The sequence below is a fragment of the Leptosomus discolor genome, chromosome 3 (assembly GCF_034619465.1).
Source record: "Leptosomus discolor isolate bLepDis1 chromosome 3, bLepDis1.hap2, whole genome shotgun sequence".
Lineage (NCBI taxonomy): Eukaryota > Metazoa > Chordata > Aves > Leptosomiformes > Leptosomidae > Leptosomus > Leptosomus discolor.
Window position 1 is genome coordinate 70,101,162 of NC_141393.1, and position 19,811 is coordinate 70,120,972.

Genomic DNA, 19,811 nt, shown 5'->3' on the forward strand with positions numbered 1-19,811 from the left:
CCAGCTGCGCCCCCCGTCATGACCGCACCGCTGTCAGTGCTCCCGGCCCCCAGAACCGGACGGCGGGGTTTCTGCATGCCGCCGGCATCGCCCACAGCAGGCCTTTGGGATGGAGACATCCCCACTGCTCCAGGTCCTCCCTACGGCTCTGGCTCTGCTTGGCCCTTGCAAACCCACCGTGAAACACCGCTGGGCAAGTGGGGCTCGGCTGTTCCCATCCTCATGTGGATTTTAAGTTTCTGGAGCAGACCCACTCTTCCCATCGCTTCCAGCGCCCCTTCCAATTTATGGCCAGGTTTGACACTGCCCCCCCGCCCTCCCCAAATCTGCCACCCCAAAAGCCCATCCCCCTGGTCACCAACACAGGGGCCCCGCAGCTGGGGCATGTCCCCAGGGCTGCTCTGCAGTCGGGGAGCTGGCCAGGGCGAAGCCTGAACCTTGTCATAGTTGAGACTTATCAGGTTTGGACAAGCGCCGGGGGCTGCTGCGGGATTCAGGATGTTCTGTAACGAACGTCCTCTGCCCCAAATAGATGCCGTCCCAGGGGCACGGGTTCAAGCAGTCCCTCCCCAGGAGCCCTCCTCGCCAGCACCGGGGAAACTGGTCCAAGAGTGACCCCCAGCCCCCTGAGTCCCTGGCCGACATCACTGTCTGAACTGCCCGTGGGTCCTAAACCGCAGTCCTGGGCACCCCAAAGAGATATTGAGGCCTGGCTCAGCATCCCCAGTCCTTAATCCATCCCTCTGCAGGTCCTCTCCCAAGGTCTTCCTCTTTATGAAAGACAAAGAAATGTAAAACATGTGTTTTAATAAATGATTCCTCAATTTCTAGAGTCCAGCAAGTCAGATGCTCGCTTAAAACCATCCGTAACACTTTCCATGGGTGTATTTATAACTAAAGGCATAACTCTGCTGTCTCACGCTCTGTCATTAACCCTCTGCAGCCTTGTTATAAACAGAGCTCAAACAGAGAGCGAAAATGTGTGTCAGAAAATACTGCATCTACTTATTTCTGGTAAAACATCCCAACAGTCACCATCTGGAAGAGAAATCCCTTATTTCAATTAAAGAACAAAATAAAACAAAACAAAAAAACAAAGCCACCAACACCACAATACTGGCAGGTACGATACCGACCGCTTCTCTGACACCCCCAGCACCAGGGTTTCACACACAGACGCCCCAGCCCTCCCACCCGGCGAGTGCTGCTGTGCCGACGGAGAGGCCCCTGGAGCCCGGCTCCACCGGCACAACCACCGGCGCACAGGGAGGCCCAGCCGCTTTACACCACCGTGCTGTGCAAGGAGTGTCAGTCACCCGCGATAATTAACCAGCTATCGGCTCGAAATAATTAGCTCAGTCCAAGAGCAGCGTCTCTTCCCCTGCCTGTTTCGCACTGAAAGCCCTGCTATCGGCATCGGCACCGCGGTGGAAGCAGGCACAGTGCTCCTGCACCCAGGATAAAATGCTCAGCCCAAAGACAGGACGGGCAGTTTGGGCAAAGAAAGAGGGTTTTTTTATTAAATACAGAGTCATATGTAAAGCTTGGCAGAGCCCAAAGGCAGCAGCACTTTGGGACTCTGCTCCACATCCTTGCCATCTCCAGGTAAGGAGCCGCAGCACCAGCATGGCTGAGAGCCCCGACAGGGGAACAGAGAGAGCAGGGACATGGACCTGCAGCACCATACCAAAAAAAACCCCAAAAAACCTATAAATAAATAAAATTCAAGGGGACAACAACGTGATAACAAGGGGCAGGTGGGCGCAGGAGGGGAAGAAGCCGGCAGCAGTTCAAGGCTAAAACCATCACACCTCAGGGAAACCGCCTGCCGCAGAGCCTGCTCCCTGGCTCAAGCCAGAGACACCAACCCAAATGCAGCTGGGGAATAACCAGGATAAATGCTGCCACTGCCAGAGGCTAGGAAATATTTGTGACTTTTTTTTTTTTTTTTTTTTTTTGCAATCATCCTTGTCTATCCCAACAGTGACATAGGCACAGCAAGAAGCCAGCTGCGGCACCGACTTCTTTCACGGCCAAGAGACATAGGAGGAGGGTTTCAGGTTGGAGCCGGCTTCCAGAGCTCAGAAGCTGCAGTCAAGCACGCAGAGAGTAAAACTCATATGTGCTGCAAGCTGGAAAGGCATTTCTGTGGTAACATTCACCCCAATTTCCCCTTAATGCTCCAAACAGAGGCACTGATAAAGCAGAAAATGCAAATTAAATTGTGTTGGAAACTTATGGGAACTGGTAGCCAAATTTCTATGGACAAACAAGCCAGGTACCAAATCTTGACAATTTTTTGCCTAAAAAAAAAAAAAGGAACCCGTAATGCAGCTCTCTCCTTTCCACTCTCACGGCAGCTAATTCTTCCGCTCTTTCGTAAACATTTGAAAACAAGGTCACGCGCACAAATTCTGCTTTCAATTTGCTTTGTATCCATAGTGATTAAACTCAGACCCACAATACGGGACTAAAAGAAAAAAAAAAAAACAACAACTTTAAAAAGGCCTGGAGCAGGGCTAGCCCCCAGCATGCTCGCCAACCCACCGAAGGCCAGGGACAAGAGCATCGACGATGACCGTTTTCTCGTTAACGGCGACCTGGGAATTAAATCACAGGTCTCCAGCAGCCGTGGTATCGCCATAGCGAGGGATCCGGCCCCCCATCTACAACCTCCTCAAGAACAAGCAGCCCGGAGGCAACACAAATTTAACAGCTCCAAAACCCAGCCAGGGAGTGGGATCTGTCAGGGACAGCAAGAGTGGGATGAGCAGGAAAAAACGAAAGCAGCTGCAGGAGAGGCAAGACTCAACAGCCTTCTCCCCATTCCCACTGGAAAGGTTTTTCTTTAAAAAAATAAAAATAATTTTCAAATTGTCTTTTCCGCCCCAGCCCCACACTTTCCAAAGGGGAAGCATCAGGGCTAGAAGCTTTAACCACCTACATCCAAATTGCCTGCTCCATCACAGCCCCAGGCAGAGGCAAAGCCTCCAGGGTGTGATAGCAAACACTCCAAATTCAGCAAGGCCTTCCCTGGTCCCTGCCGAGTGCCTCAGTTTCCCCATCTGATCATGGGTAGCAAGAGCATTGCCCTGCCTGTGGGGATATTAGGAAAATAGCCCCATCCAGGATCAGGTCAGGCAGGATATAATGTTCCTCCTGCAGATGCTCAGGAGGAAAATAAAGCCAGAGGAGACGGGAAAACACTTGGCCTCATCCTTCCACAGCCCCAGGGTTACTGGGGGTCTCACAGGCTCCCAACAAAAGGCTCCTAAATTCCCAAAGCACAAACGGAGCACAACAAAACACCTCTAAAAGGGGACAAGCAGGGTGCAACAAGGCTGCGGTGGAGAAGCACAACTCGCCACGCAGCACTGTAAGGCTGACGCCTCTTGGGACACACGGGGCAGGGGAAGTGAGGAGTATGGGGGGACGCCTAGCCCCCTGCTCTTTCGGCAGGGCGCTGGGAGCGGAGCGAAAGGGGCTCACCGCGGGGCAAGGGGACACTTACTTCTCGTAGTCCAGCTTGCAGTAGAGCTTCTTGTCGCGGTAGAAGCAGGTGGTCTGCAGGGGCTCCTTGCAGGACGCGCACTGGACGCACTGCTCATGCCACAGGCTGTCGTTCAGGCGCAGCAGGAACCGGTCCGAAATAACTCGCTGGCACCCTTCGCACACCGACTTGGGGGTCGCGGCTCTGCCTGCGGGGAAGGACCCGGGGACACGGGTGGATGGAGGGAGAGGTGCACGGAGAGACGGACCGGGCGAGGGATGGATGGATGGGGGATCCCGCTGCTGTCGCTTCCCCCGCGCAGGTTGGTGGGTCGGGGGGGCCGAGGGGTGTGCAGGGCGCTGCTCCAGGATCTAGAGGGGATCTGTGCCTTAGGGGAGCTCCGAGGAGGGGACACTGCCCCCAATTTCGTTCCTCTTGTAAAGGCGGCGGCGGAGCCGCAACTCAGAGAGAGAGAGTGATTGTTTGAAACCGATATTAAAACGAAGAAAAAATAAATAAATTATTTCTTGTTCGATACGAAGGAAAGGCCTTCGTTGCACCGGGATGGGGGGGGGGAGGGCACACACAATTTAATGCAATCGCGGAACGAAACGGGAGCGGGGAAGGCGGGCGCCGGGGGCACTCCCCGGGCAAAGGGAGCGGCGCGGCGCCGGGCAGGGCTGCGGGCAGGAACGAGCCGGGAGCAAAGCTGCCCCCGGGGGCCCCCGGACCCCCCTGTGCCCATCGCTCGGGGTCTGCCCGGCCGTGCCCCACCCTGGAGGGAGGGTGTGGTGTACCTCGACTTACCCAGCAGGGAAGAGAAAGGGGCCGCGGGGTCCAGAGCGCTCTGCAAACTCTCCTCCATCTTCAGCCCGTCCAGCATGGTGGGGAGCCGCGCCGGGCGAGGGGGCCGCGCCGCCCGCCTGCCAACACAGCCCGGACACGCCGCGCTCAGCCCGGCCGCCGGCCCCGCCGCCCGCCGCCCGGGGCTTCCCCGCCCCGGCTGCCCGCCCGCTCCCGGGGCGCCTTGCTCCCCTCCTCCCTCCCTCCCTGCCGCCAAGCGGGAGAGACCCCGCCGGACCCCCCGCTCCGCCTTCACAGCCGCTGCCCCGGGCGGGCTCGCAGCGTCCCACCAGCCCCGCGGCCCCGACGTGGGGGGTGGCCGGCCCCGGGGCTCCACGCGGCAGCAGGACGGGAGGATGCGGGGCTGCCGTCGGCGGGGCTCGGCCGCTTACCTGGGGCGGCCCGGGCGGTGCCTTCCTGCGGGGAGCTTGCGGGAGAGGGGTCCGCAGCCACCGCTCCGAGGGGGTCCTGCGGCGGGTCCTGCCTCCCCGGGCTGGCCTCCCCCGGCCTCCCCGCCGCCGGAGCTGCCCGGGGTGGGGAGCGAGCCGCGGCGCCCTGGACGGCTCCGGAGCGGAGCTCACCAACCTGCGGGGAAGCGCCCGTCCGACTGCTGCCAAGGCACATTTCCTGGAGCTGATACCTCCCTGCCCGACCCCCACCCCCTGCCCTCCTCTCTCCACCCCACTCGAAATTAGTTTCCTCCCCGCTCTCCTGCCTGGCTGCAGGCACCGGCCCCGCCACGCCTCGAGGGGCCGGCAGCCCTTCCCGGCTCCGGGGGGCACGGCCGAGTTAGCCCCGCGGGGCGCCGGGGCAGCCCCGGCTCCGCTCCGTTCCTTGGCTTTTTTTTTTCTTCTTTTCTTAGAAAGCAAGCCAAGAAGAAGAAAAGGAAAGGAAAAAAAAAAAGCTGGAGGGTGGTTCCCCGCCACCGCGGCTCTCCCGGTAGTGAAACAGGCTGGAAATCAGCTCCCCCTCCCAGAGAAACTCAGGCCGGGAGTTTTTGGGGAAAGCCGGTCCCGGCCCGGGGAGGCAGCGGCCGGGAGGGGCTGCGGTGACCGGCGGGGCTGCCAGGCTCCCCCGCGCTGCGCATCGCTCCGGGCGCCTCGCTCCCGCCGCTCCAGGGTATTTAAGTAAAATGAATGGTGGAGGGGGTGACCCCAAAAAACCCCAACAACAAAAAACAAAGCCGGAGAGCTGCCCCGGAGGGCTCGTCGCCTGTGATCGCTGGCGCCGAGCAGGGCCCGGTCCGCTATGGGCGCTGGTACCGCGGAGCCGCAGGGGAAGGCGGCCCCGGGGAAGCTCCGGCTCCGCCAAATCGCATCGGTTTCGGGGAGGGGAAACCCGCGGAGGAAAGATCCCGCCCGGCCGGGGAAGCTGAAAGTTGGAGCCTTCCCGCAGCCCCAGCGATTTCCCGTCCCGCCCGGCTCCCCCCTTCTCTCCTGCCTGGAGGAGGTCGCTATTTTTCGGGGAGTTTCACGGGCTCCGCAGGCCCGGAGCCACCCGCAGCGGGGCCGGGGCCGCGTACCTGCCGCTGCCGAAGCAGCCTGGGCAGCGGGGCCGCGGCTTCCCCCGGCACGGGGAACGGCTGGGTGCCCCCTCTCCGGCTGGCGGGGGTGAAACGGCTGCAGAGCTGCGAGGGACCCGCGACAGGCCCGCTGAGGATGTGAGGTTTTTTAGGGGCCTCACCTCCTGTGTTCACCGGTGACCTTGGCACCAGGGGCAGGAGCGCTCCCAGCCTATCCGTGGGGCATCCTCGTCACCGAGTGTTCCCCACGCCCAGATGACGTGGGTGATGCAGGGACCAAGGTCATGTCCTTTGGGAGCTCATAGGAAGGATAGAGGCCACAGGTTAGCACGGGTGGATCACCACCCTGCCAAAATCCTGTGGGAGAGGGAAACAAGAGCCCTGGGACAGCCCCACTGTATCCCACTATACCTACACTGGGAGCTGAGGCATGAAAGCACTGGTACCATCATACATAGGTCAGCATGAAACAGCTCTGATCCTTCACATCCAGGAAGGCTGACCTGCAGCTGCAGCAGGGAGGCACTGGGCTCTGATGTCTCTGTCTTTGTCTCTCCTGAAGGTCTCTGAGCAGCTCGAGCCAAGTTTCTGGGTAGCCAGATCTATCAGAGCCACATTGCCAAGACACCAGCCCAGCAAGGACTGCAGCATGACCAGGGGCTCCCGGCACTGCAGGCTGTTCTTCCTCCCTGTGCAAACCAGCACAGCCCTCCCATCCCATCCCACCCCACCCCACCCCAGCTGCAGAGCTGCTCAGGGCAGTAGGTTTTCCCTGCACAGCCAGGGGTCATGGGGGTGGGAATGCCATCTTTCATCACTGCTAAAAACTATGGCCCTGTGCAGGGCACCTTGCTCACATACTCAGACCGCTCACCTAATTTGGTCTGTTCAGAAGCGCAGGAACAGCTGGGAGGCAAGTCATTCCCCCCTAGATGTTGTCACCCTGTGGTATTCCCTCTCCTCCTCCTCCTATTCAGACGAGGAGAGGTCTGGAGACTGCCTTACCTTGCACCTCTCATACACAACTCCCAGGTCAGTCTATGAAGGAACAGGCTTCAGGGATGGGCCTGGTGCATAACACCGAGGGGGCTGCAGCAGAGTGTTGCTGCCTGTGATTTACACACATCTGCCAGCTCCCACACAGATTACAGGTACAGGAGCACACCGAGTCTCGTACAAAGGATGGTCACCAGGTGAAATAGCAAAATATGCAAGAAATACACTCGAAACCCCTTCACTCCCAAAGCACACCTTCACCTTGGGCAATGGCCCTACAAAAGGTGGGGGGAGTATTTCAGCCAACTTACTCTGAGGTATGGGGTTTCCAGGATTAGCTCACCCAGGGCTGAACTAAGTGCAGCAGCCTACAGCATCAGCAGCTGAAGAGAATTAAACCAGAGAAGAAGCAGGACTAGGCTTTCTCCTTCTAGCTGTAGGGTCTGCAGGCAGCCAGGTGATTAAAAAAAAAAAAAAAAAAAAAAAAAAAAAAGTATGGTCTTAGAAAAACAGCATTAAACAGAAGCTGCCTACCAAACTAACAAGCCCACAGCATTGGAAGAGGGGCCACCTATCTCCCCCAGTCATCTCTCCGCTGGGGTTTCCCAGCTCTTATGTTTTGTGCCGAGGAGCCTGCATGGACCAGCAGGTCCCCACCATTCACTGCTGGAAGGAGATCAACAGCACTCAGCTCCAAGGGTGGGTAGGCACAGTCACAGCAGCAGACATGGCTCCAGACAGCAGAGTGCCAGATCCCTCCTCCAATACCACCTCAACTCTGCCCAGCAAAGCAGATGCAGAACCATGCAGGAGCAGGGAGGGTTGGACCCAGAAGCAGGCACACAGGAGACCAAGGAAGCGGGTAGCTATGGTTGTGCTTCCCTACACACACTCCAGCCACCTCCCTTGGGACAGGAGTCACTGGGCCAGCTAGCCAGCATCATCAGGGTGCCTTTAATACCTGAAGCCAACTTGACTCGGAACACAAAGCCCTGCCCACCACCCAGAGACATCTCTCTACAACACTTATCCCTGTTAAAAACAAACCACCCTCTCCTTCTGCCACCCTCACAGCCCTTTATAGGCATCAGCTGCTGCACACCCAGCTGGGCTGGCCAGCCCTGGTAGAGAGGCAAGCCAGAAACCAGCCCACAACCACAATGCTGTGAAATATCCCTGGGGTGATAATATCCTCTCCCTTTACCACTGAAATCCCCCCAAACCGAACCTGCCTTGGGTCGACCTAATTGCACAGAGGGCATAGGAGAGAGATAAAAGGTGTATGGAGTGGCAGCCACTGGCGTTGAGTAGGTATAGGTTGGTCCTTGTGCACTAATGCTGACAAACGCCTGGGGATTTTTCAGGGCTTCTCTGTCTTTGTATCATGCTTTCCACCACAATGTACCTCGCTATGAAATAAAAGCTCTCGTCCCCTGAAAAAGGATACACACACTGCTTTTCGACTGCTACCATCAGCACTGGGGAGCCCCACGTGCCTCCTAATCAGTGCAATTCCTCCTCTTCCTCCACCTCTCCGTGCCTTCTGGTGCTCCAGGAGGTACTAAGTCAGCACAGCCTGCCCAGCTTCCCACCTGAGCCTTTGATGGGACAGCAGGGAGCTGGGAGGGACACAGAGGGGATGAGCAGAGAAACCAGGCAGCAATGAGAGCATCTCAGGGGAGCTCAGGTGCCGTGGTGAAGGCAGTCCAGGGCTCAGCTCAGGCAAGAGGTCCTCGAGGAAAGGCTAGTGGTGGTGGCACTCAGTTCAGAGTCACACCATCGGTATCTGAAAGTCATCTCGGGTCTATAGGACGTGCCCTTGAATCACTAAATTCAGCAGGGAGCCCAGAGCTGAACTGAATGCAAACCAGCTCAAACCTTTATAGTTCAGTATTTTTTTATTCCCAATCCAGAACTGCTGTTGTCGAACTTCGGTAGAAACTGAAGCAGCTGCCACAAAACCCAAACGAAGACAAGGCAGGAAAACATACCGGCTTGATTTCTGAGTGAGAAAGAAATCCAGCTTAGCACAAGCAATGGAGTTTAAGGGCTTTTTCATTTTCTAAGGTTCTCATCGTAACTGGCTAAACCCACTGTTTTTTTGAAGTCCCCTCCATGTAGCACTACAGAGCGAGCAGCTCAGAACTAATAAATGCTTTGAAACGTTTGGCCTGTGCACTAAAACAAAGCTTGTCGGGGGGGGGGGGAGGGGGAGGGCGGGGGGACGACGACGGACGGGACGGACCTGCTGCGAACTCAGAAAGCTCATGAGATGTGATACATGGTGGGAAGGAGAATATGTCACTTTGCTTGCACCAGTCAATCCCAGAAACTGGTTTATTTGTTATTCCCAGAGCAAGGGAAAAACTGTCAGAGCTTAATCTCAGGCTATGAGGGTTTTCATGGCAAAACCAATGACCGGATTTTCAGACGAAGTGGTGGCAAGATCCAGCAACTAGAATCTGGCAAAAGCAAAATTCAGAGGACATAGGAGTCAGGTTTCAGTAGGAAGGGTAGGGAGCTGAACCCTGTTATGCTCTCCTTGTTATGCCTGAAAAGTGACTGATGCCTAGATTTTGAAGGCACAATCATGTCACGTCTGCAAGGAAAAATTACCACACTGGAAGGGACTTAAACCTTCATATTTCTTGATTTTTGAATTCTTCAGTGCTATTTTTGAATTCTTTGTGCAGCTATAACTCCACACCAGTTGGGGCTGAATGTCTGTACAAGGATAGAAGTTTTCTTTGGCTTAGCCATGATTGTGATTTCTACTATTTTATGAAAATAAGATTTTTTTCAGGGCTGCGGAGTGGGTAAGATCCAGGCATGCAAAGCTGCTGTTCTTCTGCAGGAATTCATCCTGAAGGAAAGCTACACCAGTGAGTTATTAGTAACTGCTGTGGGATTTGCTCCTCAGGGTAGCTGTAGAGACTCGCCCTTATGCTTTGCAAGGCTAGGGGAAGCACTGCTTTCAGGCAGCATTTTGACACAGTAGTATAGAGGCCCACAACACGAATGAGGAATCCAAGGCTTAGGAACAAATCCAGGAGATTACATCAAACCTGAAGTCCTCAGTGATTGCAGATAGAGCTTAGCTGCTCAGTGACTTCTTTCCTCTGCATAGGACAGCTGTCTGCTAGTGACACTTTCAGGTGAGCAAGGAGTCTCTTATTTACAGAAGCCATACTCTGTCTCATGGTCTCACTGTCCCACCAGACACAGGATGGGGGAGTTTGCGGTGGGGTGTGTGTTAAGCAGATGATCAAACACAAAATATTGTCAAAAAAGCAGTAGTCATCTAGAGAAAGAGGACAAGCCCTGCTCAAGGTGCAACCTAGAGACCTTGTGGCCCAGAGCCCAGAGACCAACTTTCCAGGGTCTTGAGTTAGACTGCTAAGTGTAGGGGTGTCCAGGAGCCAGAAATAGCCACTCTGAGGCTTCCTGTCACAGTCTTGGTTATCATATCCCGTCACTTCCAACTTCAAAACGTGACTTTGTATTGCAGGCAGCAGTCGGGATTTGCTCGCAGACAGTGAACAGAGATCAGCATCAAGACAGCTGAGGTGAATCACGCACGGGACTTAGCAAGCTCTACTTGCAGCAACTGCAGCAGCACATGCAGGGCCATCTGGCCTATGTGCTATATCCCGCTCTTCTACCCAGTTCATTTTACTCTGTTGCCCATGTGTTGAGCTGTTCTGCCAATGTGGAATAGCATGGACTCTGAATCCCTCATCATGGACTCCAATTAAGCAACCAAGAGGCATCACGCTGTCTACATTAAACCCTTATCAGTTTGACATCAGGGTTGAGCGTGGCCCAAAGCCCTTTTGGATGTCTTGGCCACATTAAACCCCAACCTTGCAGCTCTGTGTAAACACTTATGATCACAGCTGCAACAACTGTGTGCTGAGGACCGCTTGTGAGCTCCCGAAAGAGACAGCACTGTTAGTGTGGGAGCATCCTGTCCTCTCCAGCTGGCTCAGCCTGCTGTGCTACAGCAGCTCACCCCAGAGCCAAAGCACACTTGAGTTACTGCTGAGTGCTGCAGGGCTCCAAAATAGCACTCAGACACCATCTTAGCAAGAGGTCTGCTGCAGGTATGAGGATGCTCGGTTTTCCTCTATATATTTCAACAAAAAGCATTAATATGAGATTGTCTGTCTTCAGAGGGTAGCATCAGTTCCTGCAGCCCTTCTCTTGCTAAGCCTGCTAGTGCCAGCCAAGCTCCTTGATTTAAACCATCAAACCTGAGAGCAGGGAGACCAAGAGAAACTCAGGGCTTTATAATCAGAAAAGAAACCCAGCCCAGCTAGCTGCAGACCAGCGCTTAGAAGCGCACAGCTCTTAGAAGGGGGAAGCCTGTAGCAGCCCAGGCTGTAGGTAACCTTTTGCTTTGTCTAAGCAGTAGCACAGCATGGGTACCATGCATGGGTGCCATCCCAGCACAGTCTGCTGGGTTGGTCTCAAACTCTAGCAAAGGTTTTACAATGAGCAGGTTGAATATTTTGTCTTTAAACACTTCCCTTTTAATGGAAAATTATCTTTTCAATTAAAATATCCCATTGGCCAGCGCTTTTCACCTCTTTTGAAATTCTCTGTTTTTTTTTTCTAGTGTCACCAGAAACAAAAAAGAGTATTAGAGTTTTCATAATTTTGGGGGGTTTATTTCTTTTCCCTGCTCTTTTGATTCTCCTTCCTTCTCACAGTGAAATATTGGAGAATGAATCATGTCCCCAGGTGGGAGTTTTAACAAAATGTTTCATTTTTATCCTTCTTTCTTTCCTGTTGTCACTACTCCTTTCGCTCGAACTTCCCCAAGTCACCGAGCGGCAGCGTTGCAATCTGTCACACGGACAGACGCAGCACGGCTGCATCTCACCGCACTGTCTGCTGAGAGGGTCAGAAGGGGCAGATCACTTAACACTACACCTGTTTTATGAATAATAATACAGACAGTTTTGCTGGGTTCCTGGGAGGACATTTTCCCACCAGGATAAGCTCTGCATATTGAACAAATTAATGTCTTTAACTCGTTTGACTCTGGTTAGCTCAGTTGCGAGGGGAAGCTCCAGCAGCACCATTTGAGCAGGGGAGGACCAGGCAGACCTTTGAGGTAGGTTTGTTAGCATGTCTTGTGCCTTCCCTCTCTGGCAGTTTCACTTATGGAGGTATGAGATTGCAAATTTGGGGCTGAAGACCTTGTTTCCAGTGCAAAAATGGGGCGGGGGGGAAGCCTGAGAAAAGGATCCATGAAGCCTCAGAAAAATGAAAGTTACCCATGAGCATGCCAGGTTTGGGTCACCCCAAAATACTCCATCTGGACCAAAATTAAGCACTCCAGGTCTTCCCTCAGTGGTTAGACTAGCTCAGAAAACAAAAAGGCACATTAAAAAGTTACTTTTTAAATTGCTTCAAAAATTCAAAGAATTCAAATTGTCCAAGAGCATCTTTTTAAGGTGGTGGAATGAAATATTCTGACTCAAAGCAGCAAGTTTCTCCAGGTCTCTCCTGAGCAACAATACCTGCCCTCTCTTGGCCAGAGGACTGTGCTCATCCGCACAAGCAGCAATATCTTGAGTGACTTGCCTGCCCTGATTTGGGCTGCCCAAGAGCCTCAGGAGGGTCACTCAGCCCCATCCCAAGCCACACCTGTGACCACAGCAAAATAGGATACTGCTCTGCCAGCTCCAATCAGTGCCTCTCTCATATTATTTTATTTGTTTTGTTGGCTTTTATTGAGAGTGAAAAAATAATTTAAAGCAATTATCTGTACAGGGGGACAGGGGAACGGTTAGCTGGCCAGAGGATCTGTGACCCCCCCCCATGGCCAGGCCAGGGAGGGTTAGAGGGGGTGATTTACAGCTGTACAAAAACACGACAATCCCACCGAGAAGGAGCAGAGGGTGGAGGACATCTCTTGAGATCTTGCAGGCTCAGAGCAGAGGGGTTGGAGGCTGTGCAGGGGCATGGGGGGCCAAGGTCTGGCCAGAGAGGGGCCAGACCCTCAAGTGACCTGCAGGGGTGTCTCCAGCATCTCCATGAGGAAGGTGTCGATGGGGGTGTCCCCAATCAACTTGAAGAAGAAGAGGTGCTCCAGGCACTTCAGCCCAATGGACCGCAGCGCTGGCAGGCGCAGAAGGAGTTTGGCAAACCTGGAAGAGAGTAGAGTCAGAGGCACGCAGGAGGCACTGGCTGCCCTCTCCCATGTGTTTCCAAGCCTGCACCAGAGGCTCAGGAGAGCAGAACCCAAATTCTCCTAAAAAAAAAAAAAAAATGCCTCGGGGAGTTCTCCGTCTTAGATTCCCCTATGCTTTCAAAATAAGCATTCCTCTTCACATGTGTGGAGGGAATTCAAAACAGAAAATACATCCACATTCTCTCTTCGAGACTTGAACTAGCTTGAACTAGTGACTTACATCTCCATGGTGCCATTTAAATCCTTCTTGAATCTGCCTTCAAAAATCCCCCGCCTCCCGAGAGGGTGCGCAACCCCGCAGCGGTGCCTCTGCCGGCCCCTGCCTCCTGCTTGGAGGCGCAGCTGCAGGGGGTGCAGCAGGCAGCCTGCCTCCCCCCTTCCCCCGTCCCGCTCGCAGCGCTCTGCGGTCGCATCTAGAGCCAAAAATCGCCGAAGATGCTGCGGGCGCATCGCTTGGCTGGAGGCGACGGCGACGGATCCAGCTGCTGGCGTTTCGAGAGCTCGGCCAGCAGAGGGTAGGATTGGATTGAAAAGCAAGACAATTGCATCGCACCGGCACCCTAAAGGCTCTGGCCAAGGGTTAGGGCACTGAGAGGACAGGCCAGCCGGCGGGAGGTGGGCTGCTTAGGCAGTTTTGGCTGGTGTCCTGTCCTTGCTTTGACGGTGGCTCAGGCAGAGCCAGCAGACACCCCTGCCTCAGCCTCCTCTTTGCAGGGTGGGTATTGTGCTGCCCTGAGCAGCCTGCCCTGCCTGGGCACACTCACCGCCCTGGCTGCTCGGGGTACTTCTGCTTCGTGTAGGCTTCCAACGTGGCGTAGACCTTCTCCCTCAGTGATTCCACTTCTGAGGGGCTGGACAAACCCTTGGCATCTGGACAAGGGAAAGAATAGAGACAGGGAAGAAATCACTGCAGAGGTGAACTTTCCACCGCCAGCAGAGTGACTGCATGCATGGGTAGGAGAGGACTCTGGCTCTCTCTTTAATCACACACCCAGGGACTGGGACAAATCTGTCTGCAGTCCTGATGCTCACAGCCACAGCCCTCTGCCTGTGAACTGCCATGGCCCAGAGGGAATTCGTGCCACCTGGGACCACTCCAGGCCTCAGACCTACCTGGGTTAAAGAGAACAATGGCTCGCAGGCACCCCAGCTCCGACTTATCCATCTGCATGTCTTTCATTTTGGACACCAGCTCTGTCAAAACTCTGCATGTGGGGGACATGGGTGGGCAGATGATCAAAGACAGGTACAGACAGCAAGTCTGGAGGCTGAAAAGCATGTGGGACAGGTGCTGGGAATACCCCCAGTTCCTTTCTGCAGGAAGAGGCAGCTTTGAGCCATGCCACACACTGGTCTTTCACATCTGCATCAGCAGCATCCAGGGACCCGAGCATCAAATTAGCTCCCATTCTCACTTTGCTCGGCACGCTGTCTCCATGCTCTGTTTGGACTACGGAGAACAATTTGCTCTCACTTGAGGAAAACCACACAGGATTTTCTCCACATTTCACTGTGCAAAACATGGGCACTGCCCTTACATGTGCCAGTTGTGTAAGAGTGGCAATGCAGTGTCCTGCCAGGCAGGGAGAAGGCATAGCACAGGCAGTACGTGTGCAGTCATTATATGAGCAAGTTGGGGTTTAAGGCTTTGCCAACTAAAGCTCTTGCTGATCAGTATTAACTCTAGATCCAGTTACAGCAAACTCTTGAGACAAGGCAGAGAAGCATTCCTCCCCCTGCACACCCAACCAAAGATGTTGCTTCTGCAGCTGCAAATCCCTTTCCAAGGTGTTTTCACCCCATTCTTGGTTTCTAAGCCAGTCAAGTGTCCCCTCCTCATTCTAAGCTAGTTCTGCCCCAAATCACTATGGATTTGCTCTAGTTCTTACTAAGGACATGTTTCCCACTCAGAGGAGAAAGACAGAGCCAGCCTGGCCACCGTTGCTAGGGGATGACAGAAACAGGACACGTACCTGTCGAAGATGGAGCCCACACCAGCACTGTGAGCACTGCTGCGGTGCACGTGCAAGCCCGTGGCCAGAAGGATGCCATCTTGCACCGACACAGAGCGATGGGAGAAAGAGGCAATGAGCAGCTCATTCCAGCCTGCAAGAGGAGGCGTGCAGGACACAAGAGGTAGTTCAGCAAAAAAAATCTGTCCCACATGGAGCAGGAGAGTTTGTTTCTCCCTGCTGGCTTCAGACTCAGCTCATAGGAGAGATGGGACCCCAGGTACCAACCACACTCTTGCCAACAATGCAAGCAGTGGAAAACTCTGACCAGCAGCGGCAAACTCTGACCAGCAGCAAGGAAGGTGCAGAAAAAGACTTAAATGGGAAGGGGAAAAAAAAACCCCAACACCACACACAGGAAAAAATGATGGTTTTTCCTCCTAAAAAACACATTCCTTTCATCAGCAACCTCTTTACATTACTTTGCACATTACCCTCTAATGTGCCCCACAAGTAGTAAGTTCTGTAATTATAGGAATTGCATTAACAAGATACACTTAATCACCCTCCCCCAGCCCTCCTACATGTTTGCATAAGAAGGGGAACAAACAGCAGATTCCACTGCCCCATCTACAGCCTCTGCCAGCCACCCATCATGGCTCAGGATAGGCTGCTCGCCCTGTGACAGCAGGGACAGATCAGCTCAGGATTTCACATTCACCGTCCCCAGCCTGGGTGGCACGGCACACCACCCAGAGCAGGGGCAGGGGGTACCAGGAATAGCCCCAGAGGCCACAGGTGGGGGACATCACCTGCTCGGAGGAGAATGACTTGATCTTCCAGTGTCAGGTCGGAGAAGTGGGGGATTCGCTTGGCCCACTCGACGAGTGTGAAGAGCTGCTTGTCGGCCGCGTGGCATATGTTGGTGACAGGGTCATTTGTCTAATTAAGAGCGATATCAAAAGGAAAAGAGCAGAGGAAAAGAGGAGCATTTGTCAATGTAAAGTCTTTGATAATCACTGTCTGCACTGCGCACAGTATCGATCAAGTTAACAATACTCAGAGCCACAAGTAAAATGATCAAATGGCCAATAATCTCAGCTGTGTACTGTTGGGAAGAGAAGATATTTATTACTACTATCTCATCTACAACCAGCCAAATCAACTGGTTGCTAGACTTTTCTGCTTGCTTGCTGTTCTTTGCAAAGTAAGTCCTGCACAGCAGGCTGCAGTCCTGCTCCTCAGGGCATGTCTCAAAGCCATCAGCAGCCTCTGAATGGGCACGAACAGCAGTTTTATCCAAACTGGCAAAACCACAGCAGTAAGCCTGCTACATACATCTCCATTCCAGTCTTGGTCACTGGGGCAGACAAGCAGTCTCCAGGGCTGTGCAACTGTGGAAGCCAGCACAGGGCCAGACTCCCTGGCATCCAGCTATTGCCCTGTCTACTCGTTGAAACCAAAGGGAACTGGAAAAAAATGCTAGGAAAATAACATATAGGCTGTTTTCTAGTTGTCATTCAGAGTAGCTTCAAAAGAAATATTGTTCCTGATTTTCAGGTTGTGCAGAGCAACAATCCCTTGCAAAATGCTAGCTGTTCACATGCTTCGTGTGTTTGTCTTTTCAAATTGCACCTGGAAGGCTCTCATCTCAAGCTGCAAGTGATGTTAGTGCCCCTTACTGAGCTCTCTGTGTTCATGTCACTGTACGCCTCCGTCTTGGGTTCCACTGCCAGCTCTGCTTCCAGGATCCTCTCCACAGGCATGTCCTCACTGCCACTGCTGGTGGACTCGGCCTCGTTCTCGCTCCGCTCCCTGCTCCTCTGCCTCTCCTCCTGCACAGCTGCAGGACAGAAACATGGCTCTTCACATCCACAGCAACACTTACCTGCTCTCAGTGGGTCCCCTTTCCTCTGGGAGGAGGGATAAGAAACTCCCTCGGGAGGGGGAGAACAGAAAATAAATAGCTATTTCAGATGTATGTCCATTAAAATGGCTGCCCACACCACCCACCAACATCTTTAGGGTTGCTGTAGACCAGTGGCCTCCAAATTTGACAAAAGGTTGTGATTTCCAAGGTATGAGCTCCAGAATGGAGGAAAGACTGGACTCGGCTGTCACTAGATGCTGGAGGAGGCAGGAGGGACCCAGCACCCAGACACTGAGGTTTGCTGTGCTCACAGGGTGCTTCGAACAGCCCCAGAGTGGCCAGAGCACCCAGCAGCAACTGTACGCTTTGCCTATCTCATTCCTGAGTAAAAGCTTACCCAGCCTGGCCCAGCGCTGGTGTCACCTGTCCCTCCACCACCTCGCTTCCCAACCCTCCCCACTAGAAAGCAGTTTCTAGCACCTCTGAATGACCCAGTGCCTTCACTCTCTTCTCCTGTCTCTGTATATTTTCCAAAATACCTACTGACTGGAGGAACAGAATCACTGAAATTCTCTCTCCGTCTCAGCTATTAACTCCCAGGGCTGCTGTGTGTGTGGAGGACAGGTCAGTGTAGGATGTGTATGCCAAGCCTTGTGCTTAACGGAAGTCCTGGGTGCACCTTTCTGTTGGAAAAATCCCAAAGGGAAATAAGAAAATCCTGCTAAAAAAAAGTGACCAGGACGTGTCACACCGATTTAGCTCATTGCTGGGGAGAAATATCCCAAAACTGCAGCCCTGCTCGCATCAGTCCTCTGTGTGAGCATACAGCACCAGACAGGGACCCAAAGTGCCCCCTGACCCCTATGGGACAGGTAGGCAACTGGCCTGGTCCCAAAGAACAGCCTGTACTGAGATGTAGACATTTATACACCTGAAATAAAAGGTTCAGTGGAGAAGAAGCTGGCTGCAAAGCTGGCCCTTGCCATGCAGACATTGGTGCTTTGCTATTCAACAGCTTAATGGCTTCCCCATTTGTTAGCTGAGCACCAGGCAGTCAGAATCCAGAGGAGCAGGAAAACCACCGAGGCCAAGGAATAAAAAAAGCCTTTAAGAGGAGAGGGGATGTGCATAAACACCAGGGGACACCAAGGAAGGGACAAGCTCAGCAAGTCCACAGCTCAGAGCAAGCCTGTGGGAGAATTTGATCCCCATTTTATCAGTTAGGTAAGTGCTACTGGAAGAAGGGCGTAACAAGCTTTTAGGTCCCATACTTGGATCAGGAGATTTCTTTCCCATTTGTCTTTATAGTTCTGCTGTTTGCAGTGGTGTCAGCAATTAAGCCCTTGCATCAGCCTTACCTTACCCTGGCTTATGTTAGGGTGCTTTCAGGGGAAAGACCAAACCACAGGAGGTTCCTCAGCACTGAGACTCATGGCTGCTTTGCAATGCTCAGCACTTCCATGCGTTTCTCCCAGCTGGGACGATGTGCTTCCTGGCACTGCCCAGCTGCTGGGGAGCCAGCACCATCCAAGGAGATGGCTCAGTGGGGCACCCAGTCTTGTGCTGACAGGGGAGGGCAACACAAGAAACACATATGTGCCAGCCAGCTGAGGGAAGCATTTGTCCTCTTTAGGATAATGGACAGGAAGAAGCCAGGAAAGTGTTTGTAAAGTCACTGAAATCTTAGTGGAAGAAAGAGTTGCCAAGGAAATACCAGTCCCATCACTCAGCCCCCAAACTCATCTAAGATTGTTCAAGCTGCAATCTGTCCCCAGTTTCTGCATCTCTCAGAAAGCCCCTGAGATTATTGCAGCCAACGCCCCACAGGATCCACCAAGATCCTGGGGTTTAAATTTTCATGCTCTGCAAAGGGAAGTTGCATTGACACCCTGGTCCTCTGAACCACTTTGCACCCAGCTGGAAGGGAGAGCTGCGCCTGGGATTAGGTTTTTGATTCAAGCCTGGCGTTTTGCAGTCCCCCGCTGACCTAAGCAGTCGAGGCAGCACAGTAGTGATGATGCTACAGGGAACAGGACGAGGCTCAGCCGGTGCCCCGTGTTACAGCTACTTCCCCAGGGTCTGCCCTGCACGGTCTAAACTCCTGCACAGGGAGCAGCTTGTGTGTTTTGCAGAGGGACAGCACTGCCTCCAAAAATGGAGGCATTGCCTGTTGGCATTCAACCTGGAGGCAGAACAGTTATTTTGTCTTGGAAAAAGGCAGCCTAAACGTTGTTCTAGTTGTCACTAGCTGACCTTGCATCTGTCAATACAATTTGAGAGACAATCTAACTCAGCAGTCCTTGCTCCACCAAGGAGGGAGCAGCTAGCTGCAGGGGGCAGAGGTGGACAGATAAACATCCATGCCGCTGGGCTTGTCCTGCCCTGTAGCAGAGGCTCACTTGGTGGTAGCTTTTACAAAGACCTTTGTACTCTCCAGGGTTGTGTGGGAGAGAGGCAGAGCTGCAGGACCCACCCCAGACACGTCACCCTCAGCAGCTTTTGGAGGCTTCCTTCAAATCAGTGCAAAATCCTTCGAAGTCCAATTGCCTCAGGTCAGATCCTTGCTCCAAATCAACACCTTAGGTGATTTGGGCCAGAAACAGAGTCCTTTGGGGGCTGCAGTGAGTGCATGTGAGGTATGGAAGAGGCTGTATGAACTGCTTCCATACAGCTCTCTCCTGCAGCACAAAACCACCACGGGATGTGACCTGTATCAGAACTCCTAAGATGAGGTTAAGAGTGGAAATGACAGAGAACTGTAAAATAAGATACAGAAATAAAGCGTTCAGTCTTATCTTCCAGTGCAAGAATTAGGTGGTGACAAATGAAGCCAGCAAGCTGAAAACAAAAAAGGTTGTTTTTCACACAGGAGACAAGCAGGCTGCAGGACTCCTCACTGCCAGATGCGGTCCACAGCAGAGGTTTGCGAGGATCCA

At 53.5% G+C, this 19,811-nt stretch overlaps 2 protein-coding genes across 3 annotated transcripts in view; both read right to left on the bottom strand.

Annotated features, from left to right (window-relative positions):
- LMX1A (LIM homeobox transcription factor 1 alpha) overlaps window positions 1–5,617 on the bottom strand; it is a 45,232-nt gene extending 39,615 nt beyond the window's left edge. Inside the window, exons 1-4 of the mRNA XM_086462852.1 lie at window positions 5,257–5,617; window positions 4,726–4,918; window positions 4,298–4,413; window positions 3,512–3,698 (exon numbers count right to left, since the gene is read on the bottom strand). Of these exons, the coding sequence (XP_086318978.1) occupies window positions 3,512–3,698; window positions 4,298–4,373 (263 nt within the window). The 5' untranslated portion in view covers window positions 4,374–4,413; window positions 4,726–4,918; window positions 5,257–5,617. The remainder of the gene's footprint in view (window positions 1–3,511; window positions 3,699–4,297; window positions 4,414–4,725; window positions 4,919–5,256) is intronic.
- A 7,244-nt stretch (window positions 5,618–12,861) lies between these two features.
- The window catches only part of RXRG (retinoid X receptor gamma), a 40,566-nt gene continuing 33,616 nt past the window's right edge, over window positions 12,862–19,811 (bottom strand). For both annotated transcript variants that reach the window (XM_086462454.1, XM_009949973.2), the window contains exons 5-10: window positions 16,688–16,848; window positions 15,818–15,947; window positions 15,027–15,159; window positions 14,167–14,258; window positions 13,818–13,923; window positions 12,862–13,009 (exon numbers count right to left, since the gene is read on the bottom strand). In XM_086462454.1, coding sequence (XP_086318580.1) covers window positions 12,862–13,009; window positions 13,818–13,923; window positions 14,167–14,258; window positions 15,027–15,159; window positions 15,818–15,947; window positions 16,688–16,848 — 770 coding nt within the window. The remainder of the gene's footprint in view (window positions 13,010–13,817; window positions 13,924–14,166; window positions 14,259–15,026; window positions 15,160–15,817; window positions 15,948–16,687; window positions 16,849–19,811) is intronic.